Source organism: Syngnathus scovelli, chromosome 22 (genome assembly GCF_024217435.2).
Source record: "Syngnathus scovelli strain Florida chromosome 22, RoL_Ssco_1.2, whole genome shotgun sequence".
NCBI lineage: Eukaryota > Metazoa > Chordata > Actinopteri > Syngnathiformes > Syngnathidae > Syngnathus > Syngnathus scovelli.
The window spans coordinates 4,028,321-4,047,799 of NC_090868.1; the positions used below are offsets into that span (position 1 = coordinate 4,028,321).

Here is a 19,479-nt window from a genome sequence, read left to right on the forward strand (position 1 = left end):
CGCCTTTCGGCAAACTCCGACACGAGCCGAAGATTGCCGAAGAAGGCCGAACGAGAAGCGGCGCTGTCCGGAACATCCGGCAGCTTAAACATAAACAGCAATGGCGGAAGCAGCTGCATCGTCCACAGCGGCCCCAGCGATACCAGGAGGTTGGACCAAACACGTAACCTGCAGGTAAGATCTGAAGTACTACTCTTTGAATATCGACGAGGGAGCCATTGCGGGACTTTCCGCCTGAAAATCGTAGCATTCCGCCGAGTGCCGACCGGTTGTCAAAGGCGGTTTAACGACGCGAGCGCGCTGCTGTTGTTGCCTTGCTACGCGTTAGCTGAGCTTGACAACGGCTGTTTTTGTTCGATTTGTCTTGGTCCTCCTGGCGACGACGTCGTTTTAAAGACACGGCTCTGACGACACAAAGCCCCGAGACGCGGTGACGTCACGAATAACGGCCTTGTTTAGAGTTGAACTGATGCATATGTAAAGAACTACCGATTTGTAAGTGCGATCATTTTTGTTTAATCGACGCAAAAAAAGCAAGTGGTGGTTTGTCACCTTGAATAATGGTTGGATTGGAGTAAATGCATAGTGGCAGAACGACTGGTGATGAACTATTAATGGCACTTTCTATTTGCAGGTATTTTTTGCACGGCTTATGCAAAGAAGGCGACAACTGCCGATATTCGCACGATCTGACCAACAGCAAGCCGGCCGGCGCCATGCTTTGCAAGTTCTACCAGAAAGGAAACTGTGCATTTGGGGACCGGTGCAGGTGAGTGCTTGGCTGTTATATAATGGAAAAACATCAAAGCCCCGGGGTGAGTCGGGTTCTGCCGTCAGTCGATCCGAGGCGACTACACCCCCCCACTCCCCGAAAGTGACAGTGCTGGCGAGGAGTTTCAAGGACACTTGACACCTTCAACATGTCCAGTCCATGGCAGTGGAATCCCTCAGTGCAGCTGTCTTCCTGCATATGATATAATAATATGCTTTGAAGTTTAAATTGGAGAGTGGCCTTCAAGCGTCAAGAAACTGTTTGGCTTTGTGTTAATTCCACGACTTTCCCTTTTTTGTTCGAAAAAGATCGTACGTATCGTCGCTCGATAACACGCGTGGACTTGAAATGCGGGCTGTCTGCTTTTGAGAGGCAGATTACGCTCTCGCTTTTGAGTGTGCCCCAGACGGTGTCTAGCTCCAAGGGGAGCATCCCCATAGTTACAGAGGCAGCTTCTGGCAAAAGACCCCCCTCCCCCCCATCCTCCCCCCCCAATCTTCCCTCTGAAGACACTCCTCAAGATTATGATGCATTTAAGTCACATTCCTCCATCCTTGCAATGTGGGGGGGGATTCCATTGGTTAAGAAAAGGCGGCCAACATGGGGGTTGCTTATGTCTCGTTTCCCCATTGTGATAGACTCAATAACCCCCCCACCAACCCCATTTTTTTGAAGGGGGGCAGACAGAGTGCACTGCATCCTGCATAGCAATTGCATAACGTTCTCTTTCTGCTGTTGCTGGGTTCCCCAGGTTCACTCATCTGCAGTGGCCTCCTTATTTATGCAGACCCCCCCTCCTCCTTCCCAGCCCCCACCGTCGCGTCCTCATATCACACTGGAGTGGCTTTCTGGGAACAGACTGGTTAACACTGAGTGGATCAGGGGCCCTTTTTTTTTTTTTCTTCTTCAAATTGCCCGACGTGTTGGCTGCTATGGCATGTTAAGTCATGTTGACATTGACACGGGGTGTCATTGTCGGAGTCCAGGAACTCAATTCTTGTGTATTAAAAATGGTACGGAACAGAAAATTGTTGTAGCCGTTGACAAACAAGTGTTTCTATTTATAAAAATGCGTGTTATGCAATGACAGAAGTCAAAAAATGCAGGATCTCCGCTTACCTGTTCTTACAAGTTGCCCCGAACGTACAGTCAATTATTGTTCAAGGACGAGTCTGTTAGGTTTTTTTTTTTTTCTGGAGTAATAGCACATTGTTTTGTAAATATTAGCAGCACAAATATGCTTCTGGAAAGGGAGCCCTGTCACGTTGTGGCTTGACGGTACACTAAAACGACCTGTCGGGCAACACTGCTGTCCATTTTTTTTCAAAATAAATATTTGTATTGCTTTGCCGCAAGTTATTATATTTGTGCGGTATAACGGGTATCTGCAGTTTGGGATTCTTTTCCATGTTCACCCACTAATCCCTAACCCATCCCCCAATTCTATCAACATTAAACCATAGAGAAGCTTTTGTGGAGTAAGGCCGTGAGGCTTAAAAAAAAAAAAAAAGCAACAATTATGTTAACGGTTGCTACTTTGTTTTTGAAAACAGTGATGGGCAATGTCCGTTTTATCTATCAAGGTTATCCAAATCTGAGCAGCTGAAACTAAAGAGGTGTTTTGTTCAAGCTTTATCTGCAAGGACAGATTTGCGGAGCCAGACATACACGGAATGAGTCTGGGAACGTTTTTTTAATTTCCAAAAACCCTGTGCATGAATATTGATGGGAAAATGTTTTGTCTTTGCTACTTTTTAATGTTGTGATTAGAGATGGAAAGTTGCTACAATTTAATATCAGGCTTGGATCATTTTTGGAAGCTGAATGCGATTATAAACTTTCATTTTTTTCTGTGTCCATCTGTTTACCAAGCTTAGAATGTTAAAAGCCTGTCCGTTCGTGGGGGTGGGGGGGGGGGGCTGTAGAATGTAGTGACAATCACTCTGCACGCTTTAATTCCAACGTATGAAAAAGCCCTCCAGTGTCTAACATCATCAATCTGCTTGACTAGGTTTGAACATCTCAGTCCATCACAAGACGAGCTGTCGACGCCTGAGCCGTTGCCTTCCACCTCCCGAGCCAGCCAGCCCGATTTGGAGCTCAGTGGGCCGACACCCGGCCTAGGGGCACAAGATTGGGTCAACGCGGCCGAGTTTGTACCAGGGCAGCCATATTGTGGACGTGGTGAGCGATTGATTCATTGTGTGACGTTGACCTCCTTTTGACTTTCGATTCAAGGACTTGGCTGATAAGATGCCGTTGCTATTCTCGTCATGTTGGGAACGGCGTTTATCTCGTTTAAAACAACAGATGGTATGTCGGGCCAACCAATGAAATGGTGGAGACCAGCCGGCAGTTTAAGTCTGTCTCCCGAGTATTGTAGTGATAGAATCGATTTCAACAAGGGCAGCTATTAAATATTTTGATTCAATTAAGTAATTGAATACAAATTGATTTTGCATCATTGAGCAACAAAATATGCACGTTCCAGCTCTGTTAAAATTAATCTTTAGTTGTCAATGGCAGTGAATGAGTTTTAAAGTCCGGTGAGTGACGTGGGTGTCGGTGAAAAGTAGTTACTGGCCATGTAAAAAAAAATATTTATATGAAAATTTTAAGTGGGCGTTTTGTTTTCCCTTCCAGCCGAGTCGGCCAACACGCGGAGCTCTGTCCCCCTCATCGAGGAGTTTGACAGCGACGCGGCGGGCGACAACAAAGAGCTGAGGAAGCAGCTGTGCCCGTACGCTGCTGTCGGCGAATGCCGTTACGGCCTCAACTGCGTCTACCTCCACGGCGACGTCTGCGACATGTGCGGCCTGCAGGTGCTCCACCCCACCGACAACAACCAGCGCTCGGACCACATCAAGGTAACAAATAATGAACCGGGAAACTTAGGGCCTGGCCGACAGTGCGTCATTTTTTTTGTTTCTCTTCTCGAAGGCGTGCATCGAGGCCCACGAGAAAGACATGGAGATCTCGTTCGCCATCCAACGCAGCAAGGACATGATGTGCGGCGTGTGCATGGAGGTGGTGTTTGAGAAAACCAACCCAAGCGAGCGCCGCTTCGGCATCCTCTCCAACTGCAGCCACTGCTACTGTCTAAAGTGCATCCGTAGGTGGCGAAGCGCCCGGCAGTTCGAGAGCAGAATCATCAAGTGAGTCATGCTCAGGCAGCGAAGGACAAGCTGTTGCATTTCAGCTTTGCGGACGGAGATGTGAAAAGACTAATACATTTTAAATTAGATGGAAAAAAATATTCCATGGATTCTAAATAATTTCTGTAATTTGATAATCGATTAAGTTTGACATGATAATTTCACGTCACGGTTGAATTATTCTACGTTGTGTTTCTCGTGTCCCAAACTTCCTTTCCTCTACAGATCTTGCCCGGAATGTCGAATCACATCCAACTTTGTCATCCCAAGCGAATTCTGGGTAGAGGATAAGGAGGAAAAGAAGAAACTCATCCAAACGTACAAGGAAGGCATGGGGTACGTGGATAGCTACTCTCTTTACAGGAGATCAAAAAAATTAGGACAAGCGTGGCTGCATATTAAACCAAATCGGAACGAGGACCGGGCGTGGGATCGAGGGCTCCGTCGTCCGCTCCTCACCGTCAAGGCGACTCCGAGGGCTGGATCGCATAATTTTTTGTTTTTCATCTAAATACGGGAAATGCCAAAGCGGAAGATCTCTTTTGTGAATCGTGTATTTGTATACTACCAAAAAAGAAAAAAAACATAGTATCCCCCCCCTCCCTTTAAGCGATTTAAATATGAATCCTTCCGTCTCTTCATTGTGCTCCCCAGGGGTAAACCGTGTCGATACTTCGACGAGGGCCGCGGAACGTGTCCTTTCGGCTCCAACTGCTTCTACAAACACGCTTTTCCTGACGGGCGTCTGGAGGAGGCTCAGCCTCCGCGGCGGCAGACCGGGTCCAACAGCAGAAACCGGGTACAACGTCTTATCATATTGGTCAAAAACGGTACTGCGGAAAGGGATAAGCGGTAGAGAACAATTCACCTAGCCTGTAGCACCATCTGCTGGTCAGGTTTACAAAAAAAAATAAAAATTCCAGTGGAGAACTCGCTATTTGGGACCCAGACGAAATAAAATATAAAGGATTCTGGGTTTGCGACGATACCGACATAAAAGCATAAAAGCAAATTACTTTAGGCAAGGTATATTGAAATATGAATATTTTGTTTTGTCAAAAGAGTCCGATTAAAAACGGCAAGCGCAAGAAAAATTGTATGCGATATATTACATAACTGATCCGCCTTTGTTTCGTCAGAGTTCACGACACACGCGCCTCTGGGACATCCTGGACGAGCGAGAAAGTAGCGACTTGTTCGACAACGACGACGAGGAGATGGTCACGTTCGAGCTGAGCGAGATGCTCCTCATGTTGCTCGCCGCCGGCACCGACGACGAAGTGACCGACTCCGAGGACGAGTGGGACTTGTTTCACGAGGAATTGGATGATTTTTACGAAATTTACCTATAGCTGCACACCCCGATCCCCCGCCTTCCCCTACATACTCGCATATCGCCCACTCCCAAATATATATATATACACAAACACACACAAATATATATATTTAACCCTAGAATGAACTGTCTCGTGCGAGTGATGGACTGTAGCTCCGCCCCCTTTCTCCCAAACTTCTTGTATTGTGGCAGTGCCTTTAAGCAGGCCATTAATAAATGAACCTAAAAAGAAAAAAAAAAAGTGCATTTGTGCTATTAAAAAAAATTACAAGTCACTTGCCCCTCGTTGTCTAAGCAAAAATGAACTAACGGAAATTATCGGAATCTCAAGTTTCATTTGTGGCCGCTGGTTTCGCACGTTCGCCTACCCGTGTTTGTACATAGTCTGCCACTCGATGGACTTGTATTCCGATTGCGACGGCTATGTTAGATTTGACCCCTTTTCGAAGGTCCTTTCACCTTTATTGAAGCTGTTAATAGCTTAAATATTGTGCTAACTATTAATCATAGCCACGTTCCTGGTGCATTCAGTATTTTACTGGCCCACCATGACTTTGTTTTGTTCCATCAACGATCAATAGGCGTGTCCGATCACAATGCTTAAAAGCCCTTCCCGATTCATTTGCACCTTAAGTCACCGAGCAGCTCACAAGCGATATGAACTTTCAAATCCCCCAACCCCACCAGACCCTTTCATTTCATGAAGTGCAATATTCTACTATCTACTGACTTTAAATGTTTGGGAAAAAATCCAGGCTACAAAGTACATTGGGGGGGATGGGATGGGGAGGGATGGGAATAGGGGCCACACGTCGGCTTTATTGGCCGTATTTTTATTCTACACGTTTGAACTGTACTCGTGAAATGTTTCTCCGCTCCCCACCCCCTCACGAAAACTGGTTTCAACCTGTCCAACTCTGTTGGAGTGCAGATGTTTATACTGAAATGTGTGTTTTCTATGTTCCACGGCCATCCATCTTAACTTGAAATTAAAAGTTTATCAATACGTGCTGTGGGAGTCTCGTTTTTGTTCGGATAGAATGTGGATGGTTGCTAATATGTGCATTGCAATTGGCTGGTAGTCACTAATGAGTAAATTGTATACTGTAAAAATTGATTTTCAAGATTTGCATATTGAACAGTTTGGGGATTTTTATTACAACCATAAGGTTTTATATGGAATATTTTGTTCATTTTAAAATGTGCGTATTGATATGGTTTCTAATTGAATTCATTTTTAATTTTCAAATTTACTATTTTTACATTGCTGAAATAAATTAACAGTTGTCTATTATTTATTAGGTATTTTTACATATATTAACAAATTGAATTTTTTGGGGTATTTTCAGATATTTTAAGATTTAATTTCTTTCATCTCTATATCTTGCATATTTTATTAACTTATTACAAATTATGATTTAAATAATGCAACCCCAGAAAAACTGTATATTGTTAGCTGTAGTCCATTCCACAAAATCCATGCCTTTCATTCTAAGCAACTCTTGCCTCCACCTTAAAAAAACCAAAACAAAAAAAAAAAAACATCAAGGAGGAAGAAAACGGGGGAAAGCTGATGCGACCTCTGTCATACAATGATCGCAGAAATTCCCAAAGACAATTCCAAGGCATTCCAATCCGTCGCGACTTTGGGCTCCGATTCCCCCGTCTCCTCTTCGCCCTCCCCGGAAGCCGGCCGGCTGCTGAGCAGGAGGCGGGACACGCGCACTACCGGCGGCGGCGGCAGCAGCAGCGGCGGCGGCTGCATCCATCCGGAGGAGAGCGGTGGCAGCATCCGGCCGCTGGTGTCCGGCGGCCGCATCATGACATCGGCGGACTTCGCTCACGCCGGCGCTCCTCTGCTGGCCTCCCGTTCTACGCGGAGCCTCCTCTACAAAATCCTATGCTTCCTCCTCCTCATCTTGCAGGGTGGGGTGCTGGACTTCTACCTCATCGCATTCACCGACCTGTACTGGTGCTCGTGGATTGCCACGGACCTGGTGGTGGTGTCCGGCTGGGCGATTTTCTTTGTGAAGAACGCGCGCGGCAAGCGGGAGCGAGCCTGCGGCTTCCACCAGAAGGGCTCCGCGCACGGCGGCTGCAACCTGGGCGAGTTCACCTACGCTTACTTGGCGTGGCTCGTGCACGTCATTGCATGTACCCCCAAGGTGACGCTGATCCTGGAGACCTCCATCCTGGACCTGGTCGCTACTAAGGTGCCGTGCGGGCTCACGGGATTCAAGATCGTCACCCTGCTTTCAGCACCGCTGCTCTTCTGCCTCATCAACGCCATCATCGAGGATCTTAACGGGGCCACCCGGCACCACTCCCAGAGCTGCTTCACCTCCACCTGCTTGGATCTCATCGACAGCTTCTCCCTGGTGGAGGCGCTGCTCCGGAGCGAGATCCCCACACCGTACCTCAAGTATACAGTCATTTCGGCATACTTTGTGGCGCTGTCCGCTCCCGTCTTATGGTTGTGCGAGCTGACCGCGTCGGAGCTCCGGTTCCGGTGGTTGTGGGCTCGCTTCTTCTCGGCGGGCCTGCTGGTTAACGCGCCGCTGCTTGTGGTCCGCTGCTTCCAGGTGTACGTCTACGGGGGCCCCGTGTCGATATTTATGTTTAAGAACGTGTTTTTCCTGGCGTGCAAGGTGCTCGAGCTGGCCGAGCAGTGCGTGGCCGTGCGCGGCATCCGCCGGAGGCTGTCCGGGGGGAGCCACCACCAGGCCCACTTCTCGCACGGCGTGTCCGAGAATGACATGTGTCCGCACGGATACGTCAACACGCTGGCAGTCGCACAGTCCTAATCACCTGGATGTACAAACCTCCAAAATGTCATAACTACGAAGCCAATTAAGTCCAGACATTTATGGACATGTATTTAAATTGTCCATTAATTTATTAAATCCTCCCAAATATTATGAAATCAATCATAGAGTATTTATTTAGGATTAAATAGGTCACAATTCGGTTAATGAATGGACCATGAAATGGACTTTTCAAATATATTTTCACATTATTCCACATTTTAACGATTAATTTAACTGACTGTAAAGAAAACTATCACAAAATAAAAAAATGCTGCCACAATAATAAGAAATGAAGGGGGGATAATTTCATTCAATGAATAGCACATGAGGATAACAATACTCAACATTTAAAATAGATCCTGGGCTACTTTTGTTACTTTCAAAACAAGATTTACACAAGCCTTTGTAATTTCTACAGTGAAACACACACATGTGCTTTATCACCAAACAAGACCCTCATGGCCTTTAGCTAACGACAGTGCTTTATTACTTTTTTCGTAGTACCGGACCAACGTTTAGAATGAGTTCACAACCAGCTCAATCACATTTTTTGTTGTTGTCAGAATTAATGGAAAATAACACAATATTTAATTGTATGACTTTATAATGTATGTAACTGGATATCCTCAATGGCAAGTATGTCTGTATCTTAAATAAGGTCGGGCTTTCTTATTTTGTTAATGTTCCGTGTAAGAATTGTATTATTACAATCGAATGCAACATGTCTTTGTGGGTTGTAAAGTGCAATTTGAAGTCCGTCCACCCCCGTCCCATGCACATTTGGTGTCTTCTATGATGTCTGACAGAATTTGCTCAATGAAAAGTCCTCAAAATGTGTCCTAGCTAGTTCGCTATACGGTCCGCTACTTTTAGCCATTTCACGTCAACCATTGTGATGTTAGCTAGTTTGATGTACATGTAGCTAAAGACAGTTTAGCTAGCAGTAGCTGGATGAGTCTATTCAAGGACACGAGTTATCAGAACTGGGAAACAAATAACGAAGGATTTAGAATGTGAAAAACAGAATGTTCGGGTTGTGGCAATTTCGTTGGTTGGGATTTTAGGTGGGTTAAAACAGATTTTTTGTTCCTCCCCAACCTGCTCGGAAAACAGTCGAGGCCGAAAATGGTTAAAGCTGTTCTCCATGCAAGTGCCTGCACTTTTCCAAAAATAAGGTGGTTTGAAGATTTGTCCAGAATGTATTGGTAACAAAGTGGTTAAATCGGTGTGGGACTAATCAGCCAATTCACGCTGTTTTTACTTTGCTAAGCTAGGCTAACATGCACAAAATTCATGTCGCATTGTTGTAGACAATCTTTTTTTTCTTTGCTTGTACATTATTACGCTTGAGTCACTTTATTGAATGGCACAAACACTATTTTTTTAGTCTCGCTCCATTGCACGGCCCTTCCTTCATGAGGTCAAAATATATAGAGTATTCACACAATGGTACCTTGATTTTGGATCGAGGTATTATCGTTTGCGATCGACAGTAAATATATGCGCAGTAGTCCGCATTTAGTGCCTCTTAGCTTTGCATTCTGCACGATTGATTTGCTCCCCAAGTAGGCTGGTCAGCGCTTAAACTGACTTGTGCCTTAGTTTATGTGCAATGTCCTGCTATCATTTTCCCTTATAGTGTTTAACCTCATTAGGGGGTGCCGGTGAGTTGGTTTGGGTTGATCCTGGACTGGCTAGTCAAGCCCAGAGCTATGAAACAACATGAATTAGAGTTAAAAAAAAAATCATGGAAGGCGGGGTTGTCTATGTGAGCTCATAGATGGAGGCAGATAGCTGTTGCCATGGGAACCAGTGCTGCCAGACCCCTTTAGCTATTTGATATCGCGTTGGCAAATGTGTGACTGACAATTGTTGTCTAGCTTGATGATGTCGTGAACCGCAGACTTCCTGTTTATCACCTAATGTATCCCCTTAAGTAGGTCACAAGACCTGACTCATAAGATTCATTTCAAACTGTGGGAAAGGCGAATCAAGCTTTATTACTCTTGCGTAACATATTTGCTCTACAACGGCTACCCATTGGTTGCATATCATATCACACCAAAGTGTTTCTAACTGTATATTTCCGATGGCTTTCCACGATTTTTGTCATGCTAAAAAAAAAAATAAAAAAAAAATGGCACATTGTAATTTAATGTATCCTGCATGAGCCAACTGGCTTCCATTCAAACTACCAAAGGACACTTAAATGGACTTCAGTCTTGCTCACGGACTCAAATTGAACAATTCCAAACATCGGAAGTCGACTCGTTTTATATTTTACTGACTTTTTTTCCTCTTTCTTCCAACACGTTTACAGGGAATCTTTGCTGTTGTTTACAGATACTAGTACTACCTACACGTGGTTAAGTTATGTGCTGTATATCTGTACCACTATATCCCCAATCTACTGGATGTACTGTAGGTGTTAAAAACAAGAGTGTTGTGTGGTCAAGATAAAATAAATCATCTTTTATTGGAAAACAACCAATGACTTCTTTGAAGATCATGATTACAGATTAGAATAGTCGAAAAGACAATAATTGTTTTACAATTTCGCTTTAACCATTTGACAAAAAAACTCGGTTCCAAATGGCACTCTGGCAAATTACCAAGTAGGTTTTTATCAAAGTTAGATCCATGGAATTTGTCCAAAATGTACGATTTCTCGTTGAATTATGTCTACAGGTCATTGGGGAAGTGATGTATAGGTGTGGAATTTGTCTACTGACTAAACTCAGAGCTATCCAGATTTTGCTAAGACATTTCCTCTTGTAGCCTTTTCAGGTTTTGCTAAAACACTTCCTCTTGTAGCCTTGCCAGAGTTGCCAGTGGATCCGCCCTGTAATACACTTTGGTATCCACTGTTGAACCTTCTCTAGGAAAAAATGGTTACAAATTCATTGGACCAAAAAAACAACAACCTGTGACACCACGTCTCCAAGCCCCTCAGGTCCAAAGTATCCCGAATTTGCAGGTGGAGTCACCCTAACCCAACCAGAAGCAAGATGGATAGGCTGGAGGTCACTCTCAATTTTTCTCCAGATGAAACTGTGAGCTATCCAGAGTTTGCAGACACCGTTCCTCCTGTAGCCTTGCAAAATGGTTGCTCCATAAAGAGAGGTTAAAGTGGGGAAGACATTTTGGAAATGAAGCCACTTTTCATACGCCCTCTCAAAACAGAACCAGGAGGTAAAGAGAAACCCTTGTCAGACCAGGTGGGAATCATCCACATTTCTCTACACCCCAAACTATGAACTATCAAGAGTTTGTAGAAAGAGTTCCTCCTGGAGCCTTGCCAGAGCCACCAGTGCATCCTCCTTGTAGGGAGTTCCTAGCGGGGAAGGCATTTTCGAGCTATAGCCTTGATCAGATCCACTGTTGGAACCCTTCGCACTGGGCTCGGCTTCGTGCATTTCCACAGGTTGGCTGATTTGGTTCTGAGGCGAGTTATTCATGCTTGGAAGAGGTAAGCCTTGCGAGTTTGATCCCTGGGAGTTCAGGACTGAGGAGCCGCTGAGCCATTCTTCCTCATCCTCCTCTGGAATCTGACTTATGTGCCTCCCCTCAGCAGATGGACAGTGCATTCCAGATGAAACTGGATCACTGACAAAAACAGATCGGACAGGACTGTTTGGAGGACACAGTTGAGGCGGGACTGACTTTTGCCGGTGACTGTACACGGGGTTCACGAGTGGTACAAGTTCTGCCACTGATGAGCACTGGCTCTCGGGGTTCAGTTCAGGGGTTAAGACTTGAACGCTGCTTCCGTTCTCTCTTATGTCCGCTTTACACGAATAGACAGGAAGTCCGTCTTTGATGAGAGGAAGACACTCTAGAACCGGCAAACCCACCTGGGGGTCAACAAAAGGACCCGACTCAATCAGAAGGTCTTCCTCACTATACACGCACTCCTTCTCGAACCAGTCCGGATTTTCTATCTGGTACGCCTGGAAGGTTTTGATAGCATTCTTCAGAGCTTGACCTGAGGGACAGTTGAAGTATTCATCCTTACCGATGCCCTCGATATGTTTGACCTGACCAGGCTGGTACTTCTCAATGTCCAGCAGGCCGAAGTAAAGCTCCTCAAAGTGCTTCATCAGCGTGTACTTCACGGCAATGTCAAAAACCGACGGCACGTCCTGCTCACTGCTGACGTCGCTGAAGTAAGCCACCATGTACTTGCCGTGCTTGCGCGCTTGCTGCATGTCGGGCAGGAAGAGGTTGAGAAAAGGGGTGAGCATGTCATCCGTCGGCGACAGGAGGTCTTCCTTCAGTATTACGCGGCGGTGACCGCACATGGCTCGCCACTTGGCTTGAACCCCTCGCGAGCAGAGCACCAAGACCTTGTCGGTGGGATTCGTCAGCTGTCGCCGTTGCCACTCCAGCCAGCAGACGCGCCCGACCATCCCCACTGACGTAGTGTCGAGCATGTCTATCAACACCTCGGCGCCACATTTTATCCGCAGAAAGGCACAGAGCTTCAACACTATGTCCCTGTAGAGGCGGTGGTCTTGGGAGTAGATCACCAGAACTTTGGGGGCTTGTTGAATTTGCTGCTGCTGTTTTGGTTTCTCGTCCCCGGCCGCAACCGAGCCATCGCCGGGTTTGCCTGAAGGTATTAAAAACGAAGGTGACTTTTGAACGGACGCAAAGGGGGGGGAATGGGGTTTGTGGGACTAACCTGGCTTCCTGCACAGGATGAACATAAAAATGGCAAAAATCCCCGCACAAAGGAGAACCACGCTCACAATGACAGGTGTGTATTGAGGAGCGTCTGGAGGATCAGTGGGCTTGGCTGTTAAGAGTCAAATTACAATTTATTTATTAGCAGCCCTTCTGTTGATTGGGGAATGAAATAAATGAATTGAACCCATCCTGGTATTTTACGATTGAAGTAGGACGGAGTTTAGTGAGGATCACCTATGCACAACGTTTGATTTTTTCCTTTTATTTAGGTCATACTCCAACAAATGTGAGAAGAACGCAATGAGAAGAAAATTCGCCAGAAATTAGACAGTACCAACGTTTCTCCAAATTTCCTTGAGACATGAAAAATTTGTGGCGAATGTCTGGCGAACGTTTGAGACCTTGAACAAAACGTGAACGTGCATTCGCAAGAGTTGCAAATGTTCGCCCCCTTCAGGATAGGGGCTTTACTGTTCACATGGACTTCTTTTTAAATTTACATGGCAGTTAAGAATTTCTCAAACTCACCTGCAGATTTCAAGGAAACCACATTTAAGATGTTAAGGCCACCCAAAAAAACACTTTGGGGTCATTTGTTCCTTGTGACCAATAAGAGTAGGTGATGTGGGATTTTGATTGCGGATTTTGTGTATCAGATAAGTATGAAATAAATCTAATAATACAAGCCCCCATAATCAGTCAGATATTTTGGGAGCTATTTCGACACAATTGGACAGACAGAAAAATATGATTTATAAATCCCAAACCACTTGGATTCATTCTATTTTTTTTTTCTTTCTCAAATTTGTTGTCAAAACAAGTTCTAAGTATTGCTGCAGTAGTTTGTGATCCTTTTAAATATCTCTCGACAGCATCTGACGGCAATGTTTGTGTTATGGATTCTATTAAAAATATCGAATAAAAATCTGCCTTACCTGAACAAATGGTCAGTGTTTTCTTATGACGGGTGCAGTCTCCACCGCATTTTTGGAACATTGGTTTTATCTGAAAAGAAGATAAGAATTCATTGACTCGTGTACTTAGTCACTATGTCATCAAATAAGGAAAACGGAGACGTCATCTTTACCGAGATGTCAAATTGGCAGCAGGATCTTGGCCATTTACTGAGGCCGAAGGTCACGTTCAGACGTGTGTGGTTGACCTGGAGGAACGTCATGCACATAACATTGGCCGTCACAAAGCAGGGAGGACCGAAAACCAAAAGACTTGAAAATGGTTTGTGCCTTTTATCTGATCGGCATAAGCTATCATTAGCAGCAAAATCATATTCTAGAAAATAGGACATACGAGCTTACTGTTTGAAAATCTGAGTTAGAAATCTAGGCTACAAGGCACAGGATGCTGTAATGAGCACCCACCTGAATATTCTAGGTCAATTTTCTCAGAAGGAAATGTGTCTGAGAGAGAGAGAGTGCTGCAACAAATGGTGTTACAAAAAAACCACCACTGAGCTTACCTTGTGTACATGGTCGACATGTTGCACAGAGGCACAGTTCACAATGATCATGTAGTCTTGGCACAGCGGGTCAGGACTGAAGCTGACCGTCAGTGCCCGTCTTTGTTTGGCTGTCAGAGCCAGGCTGATGTTGGACTGCCAAAGACTTCCTATAATACAGTTAAAAAAAAAAAATGAAATAAACATCTTATTAGTTAAGGGTACACCCACCGTTTGACAAAAATAACAGTGAGTCACTCACCTCTCTCGATGCAAAACTGGGTCATGATCATCCCTGAGTCGTGACAATCTGATTCAAAACAGAATCAGAATCAATTCAAAAGGGACAGAACATGTTATGTCAAAAATGTTAGACACAGCTTACAGTCATTATAAAATATGTTTTCCATTATGTTTGAACTCACCTGGGACGACAATATTCTTACTGACGTCATAGTGACTGTGGCCCAATTCTGGTTTGGGGATGTTGAAGACAGAAACTCGATACATGTGTCCCGGGTCCAACACCAGCATATTTGCCGAGAAGGACCACTAACAAAAAACATTGTGTTCAGAAAATAAACCTCGACAAATCACAGACTTGTAATCACTCCAGACTATTTATATAGCTATTGATAAGAGTTACACTATTTTTAATCAATTTATTTGAAAAGCCCACCATGTCGTCATGTAGATTCCTCATTGGGAGTTTGCCTTCAAATGAATATCTCACACAGAGGTGCTGATTGGTGGCCACCACCATGACGTGAAGCTCAGTGGCTTTCAAATAACTGATGCTGCCTGTAGAAAAACACAGCAGTCAACCTTTTCACCACATTCGATTAAATTTGGATCTGTAGAGTTTTTTAGTGAAGAGAATTCGGAAAATGAATAAAAGCATTGATCCGGACTTACCGTCATCCTTTATGGTCCAGTTAGCGAGCAGGACAGGCTGAAGATGTCCTGCCTCATCCTGAATTGTTGTTATAGACACCCGCAACCCCTGTGGACCACTTGGAGTGTAGTTTCTCACTTTCAGCCATCCGCTATCGAGGCAGTTACCTGCGTGAACATGTAACTTTTAATGTTTTCATTCTGAAACTGCATTCAAAGTAATTTTCACAATATTTTTTTACTCACTGAAACTGACTGCGCACTTCAGGCCCTAGGTTAAAAAACACAAAAACAAGAAACTGTTAGATATGTGTTGTGGCAAGAGTGACATTACTGTACTATTTATTTGACATTTTATTCCTGTTAGGGAACCTTTCAGCTCATTTTAAAAGAAAACTTGTGTCAATACAATACGCGAGGCGCCCCCCGTTACTGGGGTCAAAATAACTAGCTACGTCCCTGGTGTCGATATTACTTGCGAGTACTTTTGTCATATTTTGACGTCAATGTTAACGATATTATTAACTAGCTGCTAAATTTCAGCGTTATATCCATAAAATGCGTATTAACATGAAACTAGAAGGGAACAAAAAAAGTACTTTTGTACAAAACTTACCTGTTGAGAGCAGTTCAATTGCGGGGACTTCAAAGTCCTCAACGCGGACGACAGCGACACACACAGTAACGCCAAGACACCCCCATAAAGCCTCATTTTCGAAATAATATTACCGTAACTACATTGACGTCACCTAAGGGAATATCTAAACTTCGCCATTAGAGCAAATGTTAGCCTCACAAAACAAGCGTTTATCAAGCGAAAGTAACTTTTGATTAATGAAAAAAACTTCCGGCTTTGAGGTAAAATGTAACCGGCTTGCTGTTGATTATGATGCCTTCATGTAACCTGGGAATTTACAGACATAAAATAGGGGAGACGTTCCCGTGTAATATAATAGTTTTATGGTTTTAAGAATTCAATAATGATAATCTTTCTGTTGATACATGGTATATAAAAGGGCATATTCTCACAGTGGTGGTCTATTTAAATTTATGAACAACAAAATATTCATAGCTTCTCCGATATTAATAAATTGATAATTAGGCATTAATTATCGTGGGGCACATTTTCCATAAAATAATATTTATGGTATGGTCAGATCGTTTGTTTCACGACTCCAATTATTTTCTTAAATTGACTCACTAATACTTTTTAAATTTATTTTAATGGTTTGTAATAAAAGTATTACTATATGGTGAAGCTCGATGGTGCATTATAACGGATTATACAGCAGAGGGCGCTTTAACATTATTCTCAGTCATGTCTGTTTTTTCTTAATTTTTTTTTTTTTTTGTGTAGGACCAGACTTTAACATCACATATATTATCAATAAATTCTACTTCCATCCATCAAATCTCTTGGCCTCATTCTGTCTTCCATCCCATGATAATATAGAAGAATGAGTTTTTAGAAATAATCTATATGGTAAATAAATGTTTCTACCCTTTTGTTCAAATGGATCAACGTGCAGGAAAATTATTTGGTCTGCAAGCCACTGCTATTTTAAGGATTGAAGCCTAGGACGGTTACATAACTGTTATCGTAACATGTTTTTCAATTGAAATAACATTTAATACAAGGCACTGGAGACATGTTATCGGATTGTTTGAGTAGGCTCCTGTATAAATAAACTTGCTTCCCTGTTGGTTCAGGTTTGGGTCCAAAAACCTTAGATGGTAATGCACTGTACAGAACATCTTGTTTACATTGTGCAGAACATTTTTCTATTCTCAAATTAAGAATACTCTTTTTTTTTTTTTCATTATTATTAACTTCAGCAAAGCAAAACACCAGTTGCATGGGTTCATGTTCAAGGTCAAACAAGTTAACTCAATCAAGCTGCTTCCCGGAAAATCCCCTTGGGGCATGAACCAATGAAATTTTAAGATAAAGGCTAAGTTGATCTTGCTGCAGCTTGAGCCTGACTAGAAACGACAAATACGAGGATGCTCCAGCCGATTATCCATCCATCCATCCATTTTCTGAACCGCTTAGTCCCCACAGGGGTCGCGGGCGTGCTGGAGCCTATCCCAGCCGTCATCGGGCAGTAGGCAGGGGACACCCTGAACCGGTTGCCAGCCAATCGCAGGGCACACAGAGACAAACAACCATTCGCACTCGCACTCACACCTAGGGACAATTTGGAGTGATCAATCGGCCTACCAAGCATGTTCTTGGGATGTGGGAGGAAACCGGAGTGCCCGGAGAAAACCCACGCGGGCTCGGGGAGAACATGCAAACTCCGCACAGGGAGGGCCGGAGGTGGAATCGAACCCACACCTTCCTAACTGTGAGGCGGACGTGCTACCCAGTGCGCCACCGAGCCACCGCTCCAGCCGATTATTTGTATGAAAACAAGGCAGACTGTGATAATGGTTAAAAATAAATATGTGAGGGTTTCATCCCACCTGAGGACCACATGCGATGGCTGCCGCAAACAGCTGGGCTCGCCGATCACATTGAGATAACAGGGTCTTTCATAGGCTAGGTGTCCCAAGAGGCCCCCGAACAGTGTTTCTTTCTCTTTCCCGTCTTATTACTTTGTATGGTGGCGTGGAGACACCTGTGCAGGGAAGGCATGAGAGGAATGTAGATTCTAATGGAGATATGTTCCGAATGGATGGCAGAAGGTCCACTTGTTTACAGTAACACAAATGTAGTTGTCAAATATCAGGAGGGAAGTAAGAAAGTAGAAAAAAAATGGTTAAGTAGATTTTATAGGTGTTCATATTTTATACACAAGTATTTTCCGCCTCACACCGATTTCCTCCTTTTGCCGAAAACGTTGTTGATGAGTTTGGCGACGGATTTGGAACCGCTCGGGCGTCTTCTGCGCTCCTTGGCTTTGCCGCTAGCGCCCTGAACCGCCTTGGAGAAGATGAGCGCCACTTCCTGGTAGTGCTCGGCCGCTGATAGCTCGTGGAATTGACAGCGGAATTCGGTCGCCAGTCGTTGGCCTTCTTCGTAGTGTACTTCTCGCATGTGGCAGAGGTCGTGTTTGTTGCCCACCAAAAATACGAGCGATTCGCCATCCCTGATTGGATACAATAAATATGTCCGCTAATTAGTTTTCCAGAATATTTTTACGAGATATGTATACCTTTTGTTGGATCCGGAGCAATGCTCTCTGATGAACTTCACTACGCTTCTGGCGGCAAGAAAGGACGAGCGGTCGCTAATGTCGTAGACCACGATGAAACCGTCGGCCCAGTGAATCTGGTCGCTAAGACTTAATTTACCCTGAAAGGACTGAAAAAGACGTGATTTAGTCTTTGCAGAAATATTTTTTTTTTTATAACAATGTTCAGACCTGGGAGGATGGCTCATACAATTCTAGATTCATCTGCCTTCCATCCAGAGTCAGACGCTTTCGGTATCTGCATTCTGTCCAAAGAAAACAAAGTTAGCAATTGTCACACTGTGGTCGTATTTTGACTCCCTCTAGTGGTATACAAAAGAATCACAGGTCGATTACAGTACAGGTGTATTTACCTTTAAAAAAAAATGTAGTGGACATTTCAATCCAAATAAATTTAGAAAATGTGATCAAGAAATCGGATTGATTGTTTTTTTCAATTACCTGAAGATGATGCATATTCTCCAATGAATCGTTTAGTGAAGAAGCGGACGATGAGGGCTGAAAAACAAAGGTTACTTAATTTTTGGGGGTTGTCAGTCCATTTTTATGCTCATAAATGTCAACTATTTTCCTCACATTAGAATCCTAAGAGTTTTTTTTCATATGAATTATGACATGCTTGACTTGAAACCCTCTTACCTGATTTTCCAACTCCTTCACTCCCAAGCACTGCAATCTTGATGTCGCTCATGTTCTCCTCAAATAAAGCTCCAGGAATGAAAAGCATGCATGAGGAAATGAGGGGTGAAAAACAAGAGGAGTTGAAGCCCGCTCGAGAGATGAGTGGACTGGACAAGGGGAGCACCGGGGGAGACGTCGGGTGGGTGGAGGAGAAAGAAAGGCGGGGCAAAGGGGGGATTCAGCTGAGCTGCTAATGGAGGGGTGGGGTCATTTGTGGTCGTTCATTTTTTAAAAACAACAGAAATCAATGCTGATATAAATAATTTAAAACCTATAGTGGAGACCATGGTTCAATTTCATCCCTGCTCACTGCACTGTTATTTATTTTCCTACCCCTATCACCTGTTGCTAGGCAGAATTTAAATTTTAAAATCACACTATTTTTTATACTTGTGCAATTGTAGTCAGGAAATGTGGCTTTACTATCAACAAATTAACTTTCAGTATACCCACTTAATAAATTAATTTGTTTTTTTATTTTTGTAGGCAGCT

General features: G+C 44.0%; 4 protein-coding genes across 5 annotated transcripts; 2 read left to right on the forward strand and 2 right to left on the reverse strand.

The window, feature by feature from the left end:
- Window positions 1–16: 16 nt before the first annotated feature.
- mkrn1 (makorin, ring finger protein, 1) lies at window positions 17–6,269 on the forward strand. 2 transcript variants are annotated; one of them, XM_049761453.1, is made up of 8 exons: window positions 17–174; window positions 635–769; window positions 2,784–2,956; window positions 3,416–3,639; window positions 3,713–3,927; window positions 4,153–4,263; window positions 4,582–4,726; window positions 5,067–6,269. In XM_049761453.1, exons 1-8 carry the CDS (start codon window positions 101–103, stop codon window positions 5,277–5,279), a joined length of 1,290 nt encoding a protein of 429 aa, XP_049617410.1. In that variant the 5' UTR covers window positions 17–100; the 3' UTR covers window positions 5,280–6,269. The 2 variants fall into 2 exon arrangements, with proteins under 2 accessions (XP_049617410.1, XP_049617411.1); XM_049761454.2 differs by lacking the exon at window positions 17–174 and adding an exon at window positions 334–495.
- Window positions 6,270–6,405: 136 nt separating this feature from the next.
- tmem121b (transmembrane protein 121B) lies at window positions 6,406–10,990 on the forward strand. The gene has a single exon (XM_049761456.2). It carries the CDS (start codon window positions 6,856–6,858, stop codon window positions 8,065–8,067), a length of 1,212 nt encoding a protein of 403 aa, XP_049617413.1. The 5' UTR covers window positions 6,406–6,855; the 3' UTR covers window positions 8,068–10,990.
- Window positions 10,528–16,009, reverse strand: il17ra1a (interleukin 17 receptor A1a). The gene is made up of 11 exons (XM_049761452.2): window positions 15,726–16,009; window positions 15,356–15,380; window positions 15,131–15,277; window positions 14,895–15,016; window positions 14,641–14,767; window positions 14,478–14,525; window positions 14,237–14,385; window positions 13,847–13,921; window positions 13,695–13,764; window positions 12,755–12,868; window positions 10,528–12,682 (listed from the first exon to the last, which is right to left on the reverse strand). The coding sequence occupies exons 1-11, from the start codon at window positions 15,819–15,821 to the stop codon at window positions 11,322–11,324; spliced, it is 2,334 nt and encodes a 777-aa protein (XP_049617409.1). The 5' UTR covers window positions 15,822–16,009; the 3' UTR covers window positions 10,528–11,321.
- Window positions 16,010–17,866: 1,857 nt separating this feature from the next.
- rergla (RERG/RAS-like a) lies at window positions 17,867–19,457 on the reverse strand. The gene is made up of 5 exons (XM_049761458.1): window positions 18,946–19,457; window positions 18,748–18,804; window positions 18,478–18,551; window positions 18,268–18,416; window positions 17,867–18,201 (listed from the first exon to the last, which is right to left on the reverse strand). Exons 1-5 carry the CDS (start codon window positions 19,031–19,033, stop codon window positions 17,922–17,924), a joined length of 648 nt encoding a protein of 215 aa, XP_049617415.1. The 5' UTR covers window positions 19,034–19,457; the 3' UTR covers window positions 17,867–17,921.
- Window positions 19,458–19,479: the final 22 nt, after the last annotated feature.

Excerpts from the sequence above, each read along its gene's own strand:
- mkrn1 (XM_049761453.1), top strand. The coding sequence starts at position 101 with ATGGCGGAAGCAGCTGCATCGTCCACAGCGGCCCCAGCGATACCAGGA. Across the intron at positions 175-634 it reads ACCAAACACGTAACCTGCAG|GTATTTTTTGCACGGCTTAT; the intron begins GTAAGATCTGAA and ends TTCTATTTGCAG. Across the intron at positions 3,640-3,712 it reads AGCGCTCGGACCACATCAAG|GCGTGCATCGAGGCCCACGA; the intron begins GTAACAAATAAT and ends CTCTTCTCGAAG.
- tmem121b (XM_049761456.2), top strand. The coding sequence starts at position 6,856 with ATGATCGCAGAAATTCCCAAAGACAATTCCAAGGCATTCCAATCCGTC.
- il17ra1a (XM_049761452.2), bottom strand. The coding sequence starts at position 15,821 with ATGAGGCTTTATGGGGGTGTCTTGGCGTTACTGTGTGTGTCGCTGTCG. Across the intron at positions 13,765-13,846 it reads GCTGCCAATTTGACATCTCG|ATAAAACCAATGTTCCAAAA; the intron begins GTAAAGATGACG and ends TCTTCTTTTCAG. Across the intron at positions 12,869-13,694 it reads AACACTGACCATTTGTTCAG|CCAAGCCCACTGATCCTCCA; the intron begins GTAAGGCAGATT and ends GACTCTTAACAG.
- rergla (XM_049761458.1), bottom strand. The coding sequence starts at position 19,033 with ATGCTTTTCATTCCTGGAGCTTTATTTGAGGAGAACATGAGCGACATC. Across the intron at positions 18,805-18,945 it reads TGAAGGAGTTGGAAAATCAG|CCCTCATCGTCCGCTTCTTC; the intron begins GTAAGAGGGTTT and ends TTTGTTTTTCAG. Across the intron at positions 18,417-18,477 it reads TGTATGAGCCATCCTCCCAG|TCCTTTCAGGGTAAATTAAG; the intron begins GTCTGAACATTG and ends CGTCTTTTTCAG.